This window comes from Balaenoptera physalus, assembly GCF_965194825.1.
Source record: "Balaenoptera physalus genome assembly, chromosome: X".
Classification (NCBI taxonomy): Eukaryota; Metazoa; Chordata; class Mammalia; order Artiodactyla; family Balaenopteridae; genus Balaenoptera; species Balaenoptera physalus.
Genome location: NC_138903.1, coordinates 44,343,113 through 44,362,603, shown reverse-complemented (window position 1 = coordinate 44,362,603; position 19,491 = coordinate 44,343,113). Strand labels below are relative to the sequence as shown.

At 35.5% G+C, this 19,491-nt stretch overlaps 1 protein-coding gene across 3 annotated transcripts in view; it reads right to left on the bottom strand.

Moving 5' to 3' along the window:
• CCNB3 (cyclin B3) overlaps positions 1 to 19,491 on the bottom strand; it is a 65,415-nt gene that overhangs the window by 24,402 nt on the left and 21,522 nt on the right. For 2 of the 3 annotated variants that reach the window (XM_082445108.1, XM_082445109.1), the window contains 2 exons: positions 19,097 to 19,195; positions 17,628 to 17,720 (listed from right to left, as the gene is read on the bottom strand). In XM_082445108.1, the coding sequence (XP_082301234.1) occupies positions 17,628 to 17,720; positions 19,097 to 19,195 (192 nt within the window). The remainder of the gene's footprint in view (positions 1 to 17,627; positions 17,721 to 19,096; positions 19,196 to 19,491) is intronic. The other variant, XM_082445110.1, reaches the window with a different exon arrangement.

Below are 19,491 nucleotides of genomic sequence, written 5' to 3'. Positions count from 1 at the left end.
ACCAAACGAACTACAGAAAAGCAAGGCATCTGAAAAAAATGGTAAGCATTATTCCTAAAGAAAAAAACAAAACCTGGGTCAAAGGGAAAATAAAAATTGTAATTGCAGATTATTGAGGGGATAAAAAGATAGCTACAACACTGTCTTTCAAAACTAATGGGATGTAGTCAGAACTGTTACTTAGAAGAAAATGTATAGTTTTGGAGCTTTTATTATGAAGTCAGAAAAAATTAACATAGACTAAGCATCCATTATAAGAAGCTAGGGAAAAACAACAAAATAAACCTCAATAAAATAAGAATAAAATTTTAAAAATGAAAGAAGATTTAATGAATTTTATTAAAAAGAAAAAGTTATACATTTACCCATGAGCTGGTTCTTTGACCAGAGGACTGAATGAATCTTTTATCAGGAAAATTGAGGAAAATAGTGTATACATGCATGCAAGCACATGGGAGAGAGATAACACATCACACACAACATTTTGAATGAGAAAAGAAATAATTACAAAGGATTATAAAAGAATACCATGTACAATCTATAATAATAACTGTGCAAATATCCATGAAATGGATGATTTTTAAGGAAAATATAAACTACAAAAATGACTCAAGAAGAGTAACAAAACCTTAGTAGGACAATAACCATCAATGTTATTAGAAAATTTATCAAAGAATGACACACAAATGGCATCATGCCTCAATGGGTTCATGGGCAAGTTCTTCTAGGAAAATATAACTCCTGTGTTAAACTTAATACTATAGGAAAATCTCCCTAATTAACTTCCCTTATTAATTAATTAATAAGCTAGAGTAATCCTGGTACCAACTTAATAAAGGCAGCATCCTTTTCACCAAAAACTTATAATCTTATTTGTGATTATAGAAGCAAAAACTCTAAATAAAGTATAAGCACACTAAATCCAAGAGTACATTAAATAAACCATGACTAAGTTCAACAAAGTAGATGAATACAAAATAAATACAGAAAAAATCAATTTCCTTCCTAATATACTAGCAATAGATTTTAAAATTAAAGGAAAAAGGATAACACTCATAACATTACAAAAAATTCATCAATACCCAAGAAAAACATTTTTAAGTCAGTGAGACTGATATGAAGAGAATCTTTTAAAACTTAAAATTGTAAAAGAAGACCTGCTAATGAAACAGACCAACATAACTGGCTTGGAAAGTTCAATATTGTGAAATCTGTGAATTCTCCCTGAATTAATCACAACAGGCTATTTTTGAAAACTTGACAAAATTATTCTACATCTCACCTGGAACAATTAATGTGTAAGAACAACCATGAATATTTTGTAAAAGATTAGTAAAGAGGCAATAAATGTATTAAAAGCTATAATAATAAAAATGGCATACTACTGATTTTAGAATAGACAAACATACCAAAGAATAGAAAAAACCATAAACAAATCCAAGTATATGTAATTAAAGATGTCATTTCAAACCAGTGGATAATGAAAGACAATAAATGGTATTAGAATAACCAGGTAATCATGGGGGAAAGGTGTATAAATGCTGACACCAAAACCAAAATAAATTCCAGATAAAGATTTAAATGTGAACATGAAACTATAAATGTTCTAGAAAAAATTCAGAGAAATATTTATATAATTATGACTGAAGAAGGCTTTTCTAAGGAAGAAACAAATCTTAAAATCATAAAAGAAATAACTGATAGACCTGACTACTTAAAATGCCAATGTTCCCGTACATCAAACCAAAATAATACATTAAAAACTTTCACTTAACAGAATGCAAAAAATACAACATCCTATGTTGCTAAGATTATAAGAAAAGAATCACTTTCATTCAGTTCTGGTAAAAGTACAAATGGGCATGACACTTCAGAAGCATAGCTGCCTATACACACAAAAATTTTAAATATGCATTGTTTTGATCTAATACTTCTATTTCTAGTAATTTATTCCAGAAAAACATGAGTACAATTATGACAAATGCAAATGTATGCATGTTCACAACAGGGTTATTATTTTAAGAGCAAAATCTGGAAATAAGCTAAATGTCCATTAATAGGAGGGTGGATAAATAATGACAGTTGAAGAACAGAAAACTATACAGTTGACAAAACTGATGTAGAAATATGTCAATTTAACTGGAAAGATATTTGCAATTACATGAGCATTGTTACATGAGAAAAAAAGCAAGTCACAAAGCACTATGAAGAAGACATGACAATCCTAAATGTATATGCTCCTAACAACAGATTTTCAAAATACACAAAGCAAAAAAATGACAAAATTGAAAAGAGAAATAGAAAAATTCATTATTATACTTGAAAACTTCAGTACTCTTCTCTCAGTAACAGAATTAGTGCACAGAAAAATAACAAAAATAATAAGGAAATTAACAACAACATGAACCAACTGAATCTGACATTTTATAGAACACTCACTCCATCCAACAGCAGCAGAATACACATTCTTCTCAAGTGAACATGTCACCAAGACAGACCATATCCTAGGTGATAAACCTAAAAATTTTTTAAAGAATTAAAATCATACAAAGTGTTTTCTTTGACCACAGTGGAATTAAACTAGAAATCAATAACAGAAAAATAATAGTGAAACCTCCAAACAGTTAGAAATTAAACAACACACTTCTAAATAATTCAAGTTGTTAAAGCAGTGCTTAGGGAGAAATTTATAGCATTAAATGCTTATATTAGAAAAGAAGGCTCATCCACCAGAGGGCAGACAGCAGAAGCAAGAAGAACTACAATCCTGCAGCCTCTGGAACAAAAACCACATTCACAGAAAGAGAGACAAGATGAAAAGGCAGAGGACTATATACCAGATGAAGGAACAAGATAAAATCCCAGAAAAACAACAAAATGAAGGGGAGATAGGCAACCTTCCAGAAAAAGAATTCAGAATAATGATAGAGAAGATGATCCAGGACCTTGGAAAAATAATGGAGGCAAAGATCAAGAAGATGCAAGAAATGTTTAACAAAGACCTAGGAGAATTAAAGAACAAACAAACAGAGAAAAAGAATACAATAACTGAAATGAAAACTACACTAGAAGGAATCAATAGCAGAATAACTGAGGCAGAAGAAAGGATAAGTGACCTGGAAGACAGAATGGTGGAATTCACTGCTGAGGAAGAGAATAAAGAAAAAAGAATGAAAAGAAATGAAGACAGCCTAAGAGACCTCTGGGACAACATTAAACGCAACAACATTCACATTATAGGGGTCCCAGAAGGAGAAGAGAGAGAGAAAGGACCCGAGAAAATATTTGAAGAGATTATAGTCGAAAACTTGCCTAACATGGGAAAGGAAATAGCCACCCAAGTTCAGGAAGCACAGCAAGTCCCATACAGGATAAACCCAAGGAGAAACACACCGAGACACATAGTAATCAAATTGGCAAAAATTAAAGGAAAAGAAAAATTATTGAAAGCAGCAAGGGAAAAATGACAAATAACATACAAGGGAACTCCCATAAGGTTAACAGCTGATTGCTCAGCAGAAACTCTACAAGCCAGAAGGGAGTGGCATGATATACTTAAAGTGATGAAAGGGAAGAACCTACAAGCAACATTACCCTACCTGGCAAGGATCTCATTCAGATTCGATGGAGAAATCAAAAGCTTTACAGACAAGCAAAAGCTAAGAGAATTCAGCACCACCAAACCAGCTCTACAACAAATGCTAAAGGAACTGCTCTAAGTGGGAAACACGAGAGAAGAAAAGGACCTACAAAAACAAACCCAAAACAATTAAGAAAATATTCACAGGAACATACATATCGATAATTACCTTAAACATGAATGGATTAAATGCTGCAACCAAAAGACAGAGACTGGCTGAATGGATCCAAAAACAAGACCCATATATATGCTGTCTACAAGAGAGCCACTTCAGACCCAGGGACACATACAGACTGAAAGTGAGGGGATGGAAAAAGATATTCCATGCAAATGGAAATCAAAAGAAAGTTGGAGTAGCTATACTCATATCAGATAAAATAGACTTTAAAATAAAGAATGTTACAAGAGACAAGGAAGGACACTACATAATGATCAAGGGATCAATCCAAGAAGAAGATATAACATATATAAATATATATGCACCCAACATAGGAGCACCTCAATACATAAGGCAACGGCTAACAGCTATAAAAGAGGAAATTGACAGTAACACAATAACAGTGGGGGACTTTAACACCTCACTTACACCAATAGACAGATCTTCCAAACAGAAAATTAATAAGGAAACAGAAGCTTTAAATGACACAATAGACCAGATAGATTTAATTGATATTTATAGGACATTCCATCCAAAAACAGCAGATTACACTTTCTTCTCAAGTGCGCATGGAACATTCTCCAGGATAGATCACATCTTGGGTCACAAATCAAGCCTCAGTAAATTTAAGAAAATTGAAATCATATCAAGCATCTTTTCTGACCACGACGCTATGAGATTAGAAATGAATTATAGGGAAAAAATGTAAAAAACACAAATACATGGAGGCTAAACAATACGTTACTAAATAACCAAGAGATCACTGAAGAAATCAAAGAGGAAAACAAAAAAAACCTAGAGAAAAATGACAATGAAAACACAATGATCCAAAACCTATGGGATGCAGCAAAAGCAGTTCTAAGAGGGAAATTTATAGCTATACAAGCCTACCTCAAGAAACAAGAAAAATCTCAAAACAACCAATCTAACCTTACACCTAAAGGAACTAGAGAAAGAAGAACTAACAAAACCCAAAGTTAGCAGAAGGAAAGAAATCATAACGATCAGAGCAGAAATAAATGAAATAGAAACAAAGAAAACAATAGCAAAGGTCAATAAAACTAAAAGATGGTTCTTTGAGAAGATAAACAAAATTGATAAACCATTAGCCAGACCCATCAAGAAAAAGAGGGAGAGGAGGCAAATCAATAAAATTAGAAATGAAAAAGGAGAAGATACAACAGACACCGCAGAAATACAAAGCATCCTAAGAGACTACTACAAGCAACTCTATGCCAATAAAATGACAACCTGGAAGAAATGGACAAATTCTTAGAAAGGTATAACCTTCCAAGACTGAACCAGGAAGAAACAGAAAATATGAACAGACCAATCACAAGTAATGTGAAGACAGTAAAGATTAAAAATCTTCCAAAAAACAAAAGTCCAGGACCACATAGCTCCATAGGTGAATTCTATCAAACATTTAGAGAAGAGCTAACACCCATCCTTCTCAAACTCTTCCAAAAAATTGCAGAAGAAGGAAGACTCCCAAACTCATTCTATGAGGCCACCATCACCCTGATACCAAAAGCAGACAAAGACACTACAAAAAAAGAAAATTACAGACCAATATCACTGATGAATATAGATGCAAAAATCCGCGACAAAATACTAGCAAACAGAATCCAACAACACATTAAAAGGATCATACACCACGATCAAGTGGGATTTATCCCAGGGATGAAAGGGTTCTTCAATATATGCAAATCAATCAATGTAATACACCATATTAACAAACTGAAGAATAAAAAGCATATGATCATCTCAATAGATGCAGAAAAAGCTTTTGACAAAATTCAACACCCATTTATGATAAAAACTCTCCGGAAAGTGGGCATAGAGGGAACCTGCCTCAACATAATAAAGGCCATATACGACAAACCAACAGCAAACATCATTCTCAGTGGTGAAAAACTGAAAGCATTTCCCCTAAGATCAGGAATGAGACAAGGATGTCCACTCTCACCACTATTATTCAACATAGTTTTGGAAGTCCTAGCCACGGCAATCAGAGAAGAAAAAGAAATAAAAGGAATACAAATTGGAAAGGAAGAAGTAAAACTGTCACTGTTTGCAGATGACATGACACTATACAGAGAATCCTAAAACTGCCACCAGAAAACTACTAGAGCTAATCAATGAATTTGGTAAAGTTGCAGGATACAAAATTAATGCACAGAAATCTCTTGCATTCCTATACACTAATGATGAAAAATCTGAAACAGAAATTATGGAAACACTCCCATTTACCATTGCAACAAAAAGAATAAAATACCTAGGAATAAACCTACCTAGGGAGACAAAAGACCTGTATGCAGAAAACTATAAGACACTGATGAAAGAAATTAAAGATGGTATCAACTGATGGAGAGATATACAATGTTCTTGGATTGGAAGAATCAATATTGTGAAAATGACTATACTCCCCAAAGCAAACTACAGATTCAATGTAATCGTTATCAAATTACCAATGGCATTTTTTACGGAACTAGAACAAATCATCTTAAAATTTGTATGGAGACACAAAAGACCCCTAATAGCCAAAGCAGTCTTGAGGGAAAAAAACGGAGCTGGAGGAATCAGACGCCCTGACTTCAGACTATACGACTATACTACAAAGCTACAGTAATCAAGACAATATGGTACTGGCACAAAAACAGAAACATAGATCAACAGAACAAGATAGAAAGCCCAGAGATTAACCTACGCTCGTACAGTCAACTAATCTATGACAAAGGAGGCAAAGATATACAATGGAGAAATGACAGTCTCTTCAATAGGTTGTGCCGGGAAAACTGGACAGCTACATGTAAAAGAATGAAATTAGAACACTCCTTAACACCATACACAAAAATAAACTCAAAACGGATTCGAGACCTAAATGTAAGACTGGACACTGTAAAACTCTTAGAGGAATATATAGGAAGAACACTCTTTGACATAAATCACAGCAAGATCTTTTTTGATCCACCTCCTAGAGTAATGGAAATAAAAACAAAAATAAACCAATGGGACCTAATGAAACTTAAAAGCTTTTGCACAGCAAAGGAAACCATAAACAAGACGAAAAGACAACCCTCAGAATGGGAGAAAATATTTGCAAACGAATCAACGGACAAAGGATTAATCTCCAAACTATATAAACAGCTCATGCAGCTCAACATTAAAGAAACAAACACCCCAATCCAAAAATGGGCAGAAGACCTAAATAGACATTTCTCCAAAGAAGACATACAGATGGCCAGGAAGCACATGAAAAGCTGCTCAACATCACTAATTATTAGAGAAACGCAAATCAAAACTACACTGAGGTGTCACCTCACACCAGTTAGAATGGGCATCATCAGAAAATCTACAAACAACAAATGCTGGAGAGGGTGTGGAGAAAAGGGAACCCTCTTGCACTGTTGGTGGGAATGTAAATTGATACAGCCACTATGGAGAACAATATTGAGGTTCCTTAAAAAACTAAAAACAGAATTACCATATGACCCAGCAATCCCACTATGGGCATATACCCAGAGAAAACCATAATTCAAAAAGACACATGCACCCCAATGTTCATTGCAGCACTATTTACAATAGCCAGGTCATGGAAGCAACCTAAATGCCCATCGACAGATGAATGGATAAAGAAGTTGTGGTACACATATACAATGGAATCTTACTCAGCCATAAAAAGGAATGAAATTGAGTCATTTGTTGAAACATGGATGGATCTAGAGACTGTCATACAGAGTGAAGTCAGAGAGAGAAAAACAAATATATATTAACGCATATATGTGGAGCCTAGAAAAATGGTACAGATGAACCGGTTTGCAGGTCAGAACTTGAGACACAGATGTAGAGAACAAACGTATGGACACCAAGGGGGGAAAACCGCGGTGGGTTGGGGATGGTGGAGTGCTGAATTGGGCGATTGGGATTGACATGTGTATACTGATTGTGTACATGTGTACATGTGTATACTGATTGTATACAATTGATGACTAATAAGAACTTGCACTATAAAACATCAAACAAACCAACAAAAAAAACAACTAATACTAAACTTTCTTTGGGTTATTTGTATGGAAATATGTTAATATAAATGTTTCAGACATTACATGAAATTTCTAAAAATCTTATATGTTCTGGTACAATGTTATAAGTCATAATTCTAGTTATTACTTTAAAATGTATATCTCAGAAATAACTAAATTTCCTTGTCAATTCCATTATTATGAACTTTCATCAAATCTTTAACCGTGGTCATTTTTAAGTCATTTGTCATTTACAGACAGTTCTGGGTGTACTCTGATGCTGTTGCAAAAATGTTCCTATAAAAGGGTTTCATCTTCAAGGAATTCATGGAAAAGACTCTGACAAGTACAGGTTTCTGGTAACTGACTATACTGCTGAACTGAATGAATAAGCATTTTCAGAACTCTAATGGAAAAGTGATGAATTCATAAAAGTGCTAACAAAAGATGAAGATGAAAAAAAAATTAATTACATGGGACTGAGTGAAGTGATGAGGATGATTATAATTTTTGTGACTTTCTGTTTGAATAAAAAAAAAATTCCACAAGGACTTAGAGGCAAAAAATATACAAATCAATTTGCACTGCAAAGTAAAGGAGCTCTTACAGTGGAGGATTACTGAACTGAATGTCAATAATATGACATAGTATGAGTGTGTTTCGTGTTTGGTAATTGCAATCATTGTTGCTTTTGTTGTGGTCATCCATTTATAATGCTTGGTGTCAGTTTATTTATCTCTTGTAAAAATAAAATACAGTGTGTGTGTGTGTGTGTGTGTGTGTGTGTGAAAAAATAAAAAAAACTAAAAAAATTTTTTTAAAAAGGAAAGAAGAAAAGTCTGAAGTCAATAATCTAATCTTCCACCTCAAACTATGAAAAGAAGAGCAAATTAAACCCAAAGCAAGAAAAAGGAAACGATAAAAATTAGAGTAGATATCAATAAAACTAAAAACAGAAAAACAGAGAAAACAAATGAAAGGAAAACCTGGTTCTTTGCAAATATCAATAAAAATGATAAACTCCTAGAAAGACTGATAAACAAAAAGAGAGAAGACACAGATTACCAAATATCAAGAATGAAAGACAGCATAATGAGGAAATGCTATGAACATAAATACAACAACTTAAATGAAAGGACCAATTCTTTGAAAACCACAAACTTCCAAATGTCATCTGACATGAATAGATAACTTGAATAATCTCATAACTATTAAAGAAATTATATTCTTAGATAAAATTCTTCAGAGAAAAGAAAAAACTTCAGGCCCAGATGGATTCATTTGCAAATTCTACCAAACATTTAAATAAATAACATCAATTCTACACATCTCTTCCAGAAAAGAGAAGAGAAGGGAATACTTCCCAAATTATATTTTTAACATCTTTATGGGAGTATAATTGCTTTACAATGTTGTGTTACTTTCTGCTGTATAACAAAGTGAATCAGCTATATGTATAGATATATCCCCATATCCCCTCCCTCTTACATCAACCTACCAATCTCCCTATCCCACCCATCTAGGTGGTCACAAAGCACCAAGCTGATCTCCCTCTGGAATGCAGCTGCTTCCCACTAGCTATCTATTTTACATTTGGTAGTGTATATATGTCAATGCTATTCTCTCACTGCATCCCAGCTTACCCTTCCCGCTCCCCATGTCCTCAAGTCCATTCTCTACGGCTGCATCTTTATTCCTGTCCTGTCCCTAGGTTCTTCAGAACCTTTTTTTTTTTTTTAGATTCCATATATATGTTTTAGCATATGGTATTTGTTTTTCTCTTTCTGACTTACTTCACTCTGTATGACAGACTCTAGGTCCATCCATCTCACTACAAACAACTCAATTTCATTTCTTTTTAAGGCTGAGTAATATTCCACTGTATATAAGTGCCACAACTTCTTTATCCATTCATCTGTCAATGGACACTTAGGTTGCTTCCATGTCTTGGCTATTGTAAATAGAGCTGCAATGAACATTGTGGTACCTGACTTTTTTTTTTTTAACATCTTTATTGGAGTATAATTGCTTTACAATGGTGTGTCAGTTTCTGCTTTACAACAAAGTGAATCAGCCATACATATACATATGTTCCCATATCTCTTCCCTCTCACGTCTCCCTCCCACCCTCCCTATCCCACCCCTCTAGATGGTCACAAACCACCGAGCTGATCTCCCTGTGCTATGTGGCTGCCTCCCATTAGCTATCTATTTAACGTTTGGTAGTGTATATATGTCCATGCCACTCTCTCACTTTGTCACAGCTTACCCTTCCCCCTCCCCATATCCTCAAGTCCATTCTCTAGTAGGTCTGTGTCTTTATTCCCGTCTTACCCCTAGGTTCTTCATGACCTTTTTTTTTTTTTCCTTAGATTCCATATATATGTGTTAGCATACGGTATTTGTTTTGCTCTTTCTGACTTACTTCACTCTGTATGACAGACTCTAGGTCCATCCACCTCACTACAAATAACTCAATTTCGTTTCTTTTTATGGCTGACTCTTTTTGAATTATGGTTTCCTCAGGGTATATGCCCAGTAGTGGGATTGCTGGGTCATACGGAGTTCTATTTTTAGTTTTTTATGGAACCTGCATACTGTTCTCCATAGTGGCTGTATCAATTTACATTCCCACCAACACTGCAAGAGGGTTCCCTTTTCTCCACACCCTCTCCAGCATTTATTGTTTGTAGATTTTTTGATGATGGCCATTCTTACCAGTGTGAGGTGATATCTCACTGTAGTTTTGATTTGTATTTCTCTAATGATTAGTGATGTTGAGCATTCTTTCATGTGTTTGCTCGCAAACTGTATAACTTCTTTGGAGAAATGTCTGTTTAGGTCTTCTGCGCATTTTTGGATTGTGTTGTTCGTTTTTTTGATATTGAGCTGCATGAGCTGCTTGTATATTTTGGAGATTAATCCTTTGTCAGTTGCTTCATTTGCAAATATTTTCTCCTATTCTGAGGGTTGTCTTTTCGTCTTCTTTATGATTTCTTTTGCTGTGCAGAAGCTTTTAAGTTTCATTAGGTCCCATTTGTTTATTTTTGTTTTTATTTCCATTTCTCTAGGGGGTGGGTCATAAAGGATCTTGCTGTGATTTATGTCATAGAGTGTTCTGCCTATGTTTTCCATTAAGAGTTTTATAGTGTCTGGCCTTACATTTAGGTCTTTAATACCTTTTGAGTTTATTTTTGTATACCGTGTTAGGGAGTGTTCTAATTTTATTCCTTCACATATAGCTGTCCAGTTTTCCCAGCACCATTTGTTGAATAGACTGTCTCTCCACCATTGTATTGCTTGGATCTATCCTGGAGAATGTTCCATGAGCACCTGAGAAGAAAGAGTATTCTGTTGTTTTTGGATGGAATGTCCTATAAATATCAATTAAGTCCATCTTCTTTAGTGTATAATTTAAAGCTTGTGTTTCCTTATTTATTTTCATTTTGGATGATCTGTCCACTGGTGAAACTGGGGTGTTAAAGTCCCGTACTATCATTGTGTTACTGTCGATTTCCCCTTTTATGGCTGTTAGCATTTGCCTTATGTATTGAGGTGCTCCTATGCTGGGTGCATAAATATTTACAATTCTTCTTCTTGGATTGATCCCTTGATCATTATGTAGTGTCCTTCTTTGTCTCTTGTAATAGTCTTTGTTTTAAAGTCTATTTTGTCTGATATGAGAATTGCTGCTCCAGCTTTCTTTTGATTTCCAGTTGCATGGAATATCTTTTTCCATCCCCTCACTTTCAGTCTGTATCTATCCCTAGGTCTGAAGTGGGTCTCTTGTAGACAGCCTACATATGGGTCTTGTTTTTGTATCCATTCAGCCAGTCTATGTCTTTTGGTTGGAGCATTTAATCCATTTACCTTTAAGGTAGTTATCAATATGTATGTTCCTATTACCATTTTCTTAATTATTTCAGGTTTGTTATTGTAGGTCTTTTCCTTCTCTTGTGTTTCCTGCCTAAAGAAGTTCCTTTAGCATTTGTTGTAAAGCTGGTTTGGTGGTGCTGAATTATCTTAGCTTTTGCTTGTCTGTAAAGATTTTAATTTCTCTGTCGAATCTGAATGAGATCCTTGCTGGGTAGAGTAATCTTGGTTGTAGGTTTTTCCCTTTCATCACTTTTAATATGTCCTGCCACTCCTTTCTGGCTTGCAGAGTTTCTGCTGAAAGATCAGCTGTTAACCTTATGGGGATTCCCTTGTATATTATTTTTTGCTTTTCCCTTGCTGCTTTTAATATTTTTATTTTGTATTTAATTTTTGCTAGTTTTATTAATATGTGTCTTGGCATGTCTCTCCTTCGATTTATCCTGTATGGGACTCTCTGCGCTTCCTAGACGTGATTGACTATTTCTTTTCCCATGTTAGGGAAGTTTTCAACTATAATCTCTTCAAATATTTTCTCAGTCCCTTTCTTTTTTCTCTTCTTCTTCTGGGACCCCTATAATTCAAATGTTGGTGCATTTAATGTTGTCCCAGAGGTCTCTGAGACTGTCCTCAATTCTTTTCATTCTTTTTTCTTTATTCTGCTCTGCTGTAGTTATTTCCTCTATTTTATCTTCCAGGTCACTTATCCGTTCTTCTGCCTCAGTTATTCTGCTATTGATTCCTTCTAGAGAATTTTTAATTTCATTTATTTTGTTGTTCATCATTGTTTGCTCTTTAGTTCTTCTAGGTCCTTGTTAAATGTTTCTTGTATTTTCTCCATTCTATTTCCAAGATTTTAGATCATCTTTACTATCATTACTCTGAATTCTTTTTCAGGTAGACTGCCTATTTCCTCTTCATTTGTTTGGTCTGGTGGGTTTTTACCTTGCTCCTTCATCTGCTGCATATTTCTCTGTCTTCTCATTTTGTTTAACCTATTGTGTTTGGGGTCTCCTTTCTGCAGGCTGCAGGTTTGTAGTTCCCATTGTTTTTGGTGTCTGCCCCCAGTGGCTAAGGTTGTTTCAGTGGGTTGTGTAGGCTTCCTGGTGGAGGGGACTGGTGCCTGTGTTCTGGTGGATGAGGCTGGATCTTGTCTTTCTGGTGGGCTGGGCCATGTCTAGTGGTGTATTTTGGGGTGTCTGTGAACTTAGTATGATTTTAGGCAGCCTCTCTGCTAATGGGTGGTGTTGTGTTCCTGTCTTGCTAGTTGTTTGGCATGGGGCATCCAGTACTGGAGCTTGTTGGCCATTGGGTGGCACAAGCTTTGAGACAGAGATCTCTGGGAGAGCTCTCGCCGACTGATATTATGTGGGGCCAGGAGGTCTCTGGTGGTCCATTGTCCTGAACTCGGCTCTTCCACCTCAGAGGCTCAGGCCTGACACCAGGCCGGAGTACCAAGACCCTGTCAGCCACACGGCTAGTTCAGAGAACCAGCCAGTGAAATGGAGTGGACAGTCGTATTGGAAGGAGAAGGCACCCCCCGGGAGGAGGACGGTGCAGCAGGTGTCCCTGTTTTCCCAAATTATTTTAAAAAGCCACTATCATTCTCATACCAAAACCAGAAAAAGATAGTACAAAAATATTTTAAAAAAGAACACTACAGAACAATATCCATCATAAATATAGACACAAAAATCCTCAACAAAATATTAGCAAATAAGATTTGCAATATATAAGGATAATATGCCAGAACGAGTGGAGTTTATCCCAGGAATATGAGCCTGCTTCAGTATTTAAAAATCAATGTAATCCACCACATCAATAGGTTAAAGCCAAAAAAATAAACTTATCAATAGATGCAGGAAAAAAGCATTTGACAAATTTAACATTGTCATGATAAATATATATCGCCAAACTAAGAATGGAAAGTAAACTTCTCAACCTGATCAAAGGTAGCGACAAAAACTCTACAGTTAAGATCATACTAATGGTGAAAGATTAACTGCTTTATTCCAAAGATCAGGGACAAGGCAAGGCTGTCCACTCTTACTGATCCTATCAACATCATAATGAAGTCCTGCACAGTGCAATAAAACACAAAAATGAAGCTAAAAGTATGCAGACTGGAAAGGGGTCAAACTGTCTCCATTTGCAAATGACATAATTGTCTATGTAGATAACTTCAAGAAATCTACCAAAAAAAGAACTCCTAAGAATTAATAAGTGAGTTTTAGCAAGATCATAGAATACAAGGTCAACACACAAATATCAATATTTCATATTGGCACTGTACAAATGGAAACCAAAAATTTTTTTAAATACCATTTACAATAGCTACAAGAAAAGAAAATATTTTGGTATAAATCTAACAAAACATGTACAGGATCTGTATTTTTTTTAAAAATCAAAGAAAATCTAAATACATGAGAGACATACTACATTCATGGTTCATGGGTTGGAAGATTCAACATAGAAAAAAGTGTTGATTCTATTCAAATTCACCTATAGATGTGTATTGGGGGTCCCCAAGGCCACCCCCAGGTACAGTGATTCCTAGGATGACTCACAGGACTCAGCACATAGTCACACTCATGGCTATGATTTATTATAGCAAAATATACAAAGCAAAGAGAAAAGGAGCATGGGCAAAAATTGGTGAAAACCAGAAGCCAGCTTCCAAGAGCCCTATTCCCGCAGAGTCTCTCAGGATGCAGTTAATTCCTCTAGCAATAAGATGGAACAATACGTGTAAAGTGTTGTGTAACAGGGAAGCTCATTAATGACTCAGTGCCTAACATTTTACTGGGAGCTGGTCACATAAACACTCTGCCTAACATGGACCAAAATTCCAGACTCACAGAAGGAAAGCAGGTGTTCAGAATAAACCATATTGTTTGCACAAAGAGTTTAGGCACAGTTATCATTAGGGGAGAATTTTACAGCAGTGTAGGGAACTGCTTACCAATCAAGTTCCCAGATGCCAGCCAAAGGGCAACCTTGCAAACAGGCCTTTCTAAGGCTAGCAGCATCATGCCTGTTATGTTAACTCTTTTCTGCACAAGATGTAATTCAATTCCAATCAAACCCTCAGCAGGATTTTTTAGTAGATATAGACAAACTGATTCTAAAATTTGTCTAGAAAGGCTAAGACACTAGAATAGCTAAAACAATTTTGAAAAAAAAGACAGAATAGAGTTGGAAGAATCATGTTACCTCGTTTTAAGACTTACTATAAAACTATAGAAATAAAGGCTGCGATATTGGCAAAGGGATAGACACAGATCAATGAAACAGCATATAAAAATAAGTATAGAAATAGACCCATACAAATAAGGCAAACAGATTTTTGGCAAAGGTGCAAAAGCAATTTAGTGGAGAAAGTATATTTTTCCACAAATGGTATTAGAACAAAACAATGAAACTTGACTTCAAAACCTGTATACCTTATACAAAAATTAACTCAAAGTGGATTATAGATTTAATGTTAAAGCTATAAAACTTTTAGATAAAATATGGGAGAAAATATTCATGACCTAGGTTTAAGCAGAGTTCTTAGACATGACACAAAAATTGCAATCCATAAAGAAAACATTGAAAAACTGGACTATCAAAATTAGAAATTTTTGCTCTGTGAAAGGCACAGATAAGAGAATCAAAAGACTACAGACTGGTAGGATATATTTGTAAATCACACATCCAACAAAGGATTTGTATCCAGAGCATGTAAAGAACTCTCATAACTTGACACAAAGAAAATAAACTACCCAATTTAAAACTGGGCAAAAGACACAGACACTTCATCAAAGAGGATATACAGATGACAAGTATGATGTTCAACATCATTGGCAAATGCAAATTAGAACTATGGTGAGATTCCTCCACACATCTATATGGTTAAAGTTTAAAAAAAAAAAAAAAAAACAATACCCAGTGCTGACCAGGAATGCAGAGCAACTAGAACTCTCATACATTGCAGGTGAGAGTGCAAGATGATACAGTCACTCTGTAGCATTTTCTCATTAAGTTAAACATACATTTATCATATGACACAGCAATCCCACTCCTGGGTATTGATGTTAGGAATGAAAACTTATATTCACATAAAACCCTGTAAATTAATGCTTATAGATGTTCTTTTCACAGTCTCAGAAACTGGAAACAACCCAAATGGCCTTCAATGGGTGAAGGGTTAAACAAACCTTGGTACATCCATACCATGGAATACTACTCAGCAATAAAAAGGAATGAACTATTGATACACACAACTTGGACAGATCTCAAGGGAATTATGGTGAGTGATAAAAGTCAATCCCAAAATGTTACAAAGGTCAAAAAGAGAAAAACAAATACCGTATGCTAACACATATATATGGAATCTTAAAAAAAAAAAAGGTCCTGAAGAACCTAGGGGCAGGACAGGAATAAAGATGCAGACGTAGAGAATGGACTTGAGGACACGGGGAGGGGGAAGGGTAAGCTGAGACGAAGTGAGAGAGCGGCATTGACATATATACACTACCAAATGTAAAACAGATAACTAGTGGGAAGCAGCTGCATTGCACAGGGAGATCAGCTCGATGCTTTGTGACCACCTAGAGGGGTGGGATAGGGAGGGTGGGAGGGAGACGCAAGAGGGAGGGGATATGGGGATATATGTATACATATAGCTGATTCACTTTGTTATACAGCAGCAACTAACACAACAACGTAAAGCAATTATACTCCAATAAAGATGTTAAAAAAAAAAGCAGTGGATAATAAACACACACAAATGTTAACACTGTTTGTAGGTTGTGGGATCATAAGTAATTATAATTTCTTACTTTGCTATAATAAATGGGAATTTTGTGCAATAAAAATAATAACAAAAGCTTTTTTAAAAAAAGATTCAGTTCATCATTCCAGCTGCTAGAGATATTTTATCTGTTATCCATTTATTTCCTATTCCTACTCCCAGTTTCATGCCATCTGTGAATTTGATGAGATGATCTTCTCTGTTCTCATCTACATCACTTATAAAAATATTGATCAGAACAAAGTCCACTGGCAGTCTACTAGAAATCTCTTTCTTGCTTGGTAATGATCAGCAATCTTTGTGATCAATTTTACTTATTTAAGATTTACTCAAATTCTACTTTTATCTAATTTACTATTTTGCATCATTTCCATAAGATGACATTTTCATGCTTTGCTGATGTTCAAATATACCATGTCTACCACATTCCCCTGGTCTGTCACTCCAAAGTGAGCCTGAACCATTACTCTGGTACTTAAAGGATATTAAACTATATTACATTTTCTTCCCAATTGTATAGTAAGACTCTGCTGGGCATATACTATGCCTTATATTTCCATGCAAACTCCACAGCAATCCTTTCAATTCCATTCATTCAACAAGTATTTATTGACACCTACTACATCCAGGTACTATTCTGGGCTATCCTTTGTTAGTATAAAATGATAATTAAGTATTCATAACAATATTCCCTCAACATCCAACCCTCAACAAACAGCCATCTGCCCTGTTTGGGGCTACAATGTCCTTCCTATTACGCATCCCATCCAAAGCTTGAAAGACTTTGTCACTAACCCCTATCCAAATCACAAGATATACTTTTACAGGATTTTGAGAATGATTAAACTGCCATACCATCATTGCCTTTTCTAGAAATATCTCTCCTTCCACTGGGTTCTCCGAGTGTCTTATTAATAACATTCTTATAGTACTTAGTATATTCTACTTTGTATTGTTCTTATCTGCCTGCTTGTCTTATCTTGTCCCCTAGGTCATAAGCTCCTTGATGGCAGGATTCATGGCTTATTCAGTTCTGTAGACCCAGTAAATTTTTACTATGTTTGGGACCTGGCAATGCTGAATGAATAATTGATAAAGAGAACAGCAGCCCCTTAAGGCAGCAGTTGTTAGGCTTACCTGCACCTCCACCAACCAGTCCACGAGAATGGCCCTCATGTCACTGTTGATATCAGTCTGCCTGGTCATGTATTTTTTAAGTATGAACTTTTCCTGGCAGCAAGAATAAAGAAGTGTTAACAAATAAACTCTTCTTGTAGTTCAAAAATTGTAACTTGGGAAAAAATATTTGCAACTAATATCTCAGAAAAAAATTGTAACCTAACATAAGTAATTTCCTCAGGGTTCTAAATCATTATTTTCAGCTGGTATCAGATAGGGGCAGAGAAAAGTATCCTTTTCCAGACAAGTTTCAGTTATCCTTAGGAAATGGACACACATGATATTTAAGTGTCAGGGTGGATATTGAGGAGCCCAGGAGAATATGGAATATGGGCAGGAAGACACCTATGACTATAGATGAATACCAAAGAGATTCTGCCCCTTCTTTGCAATTCAGTCTAAAGCACAATACCAGGCTGTGTAGAGGAGTCCTTCTCAAACTTTAACATGCATATGTGAAAGATACTTGGGGATCTTTAAAATTCACATTCTAATTTAGAAGGTCTGGGGTGAGGCTAGGTTTCTGCATTTCTTTCTTTTTTTTTTTGAATTTTATTTTGTTTATTTTTTTATACAGCAGGTTCTTATTAGTTGTTGATTTTATACATATAAGTGTATATATGTCAATCCCAATCTCCCATAAGACCCCCAAGTGAGACCAATACTGCTGAGCTAAGGCTCGTACTTTTAGTATAGTAAAATTATCTCTTGCTTCCTCCAAGGTATACTAGAAAAGGTACAGGCTCTGGAGTCAGTTAATCTATTGCTGTGTCTCTAGAGAGAAGATGAGATATTCATCCTTCCTCTTATGCATGGCCTGCTAAAATTCTAGTTAGTAGATAACCTTGGTCCCATCTGTTCCACTGAGAGACAGAAGAAAATTTGGAATTGATGAATATTAGTGGTAAAAGAGACTGGCAGATTTCAAAGGAGAAAGAAAATTTCACCAGGTTGGAGAGCTGGAATAAAAGGTCTGGTTTTACATATGATGCCAGAAACTTGCATAGAGAAGGGAAAAGATCCCTAAGAGCAGTCACTCAGAAAAAGCCCGCTTGACAATTTTTGTGTCTGAGATTACATCCTCAGCAATTAGAGGTGTAGGTTTATGGTCTCCAAGGTAATTAGACTTTAGTTCATATCCCAGATCTACCACATACTATTTGTGTTGACTGAGCAGTTTCCCCCAACTATGAAAAGGAGATAATAATACCTACCATCATGAAGTTATTGGGAAAATTAAACAAGATAATGTTTATAAATCCCTTAGCACAATGTTTAACTCATAGTATGCTACCAGTAGATGTCAGTTGCTGCTATTATTGTTTTCATCATCATTATTACCTCCCCTTTAAACGTGCATTTGAAGGATGTGTGATGAGAAAATGAGAACTGGAAATCACTGCCCCTCACCCTCACCACCTACACACCTCTCTCTCCTTCATGTAACTGAAGATATCCTTAATATATATTGAGTTGAAAAATGGATCACTGTGGTCTTTGTCAGCATCCTCCAGTGGGGTCATCTGCTTGGAAATCACCAGAAAGACCTATTAAGAGAAAGATTCCAAGAAAAGCTTAGCACACATACATAAAAAATGACTCCTTTCTTCCCACTGTCATCTTCTCCTAAGGTTCCTCAAGCCTTATATGTCCTGGGCCATAACAGAGCACCCCTTGGTCCTGTAATCCTCATACTGTTGAGTATCCAAGAAATGCTTAGTCCTCCTGTACACACCTGCTCTGCCCTAAGAACCAGACACTATTTTTACAGGTAAGCTCAAGATTCTCCAAGAAAGACATTCTTGTCTTACTCTTTCAAATT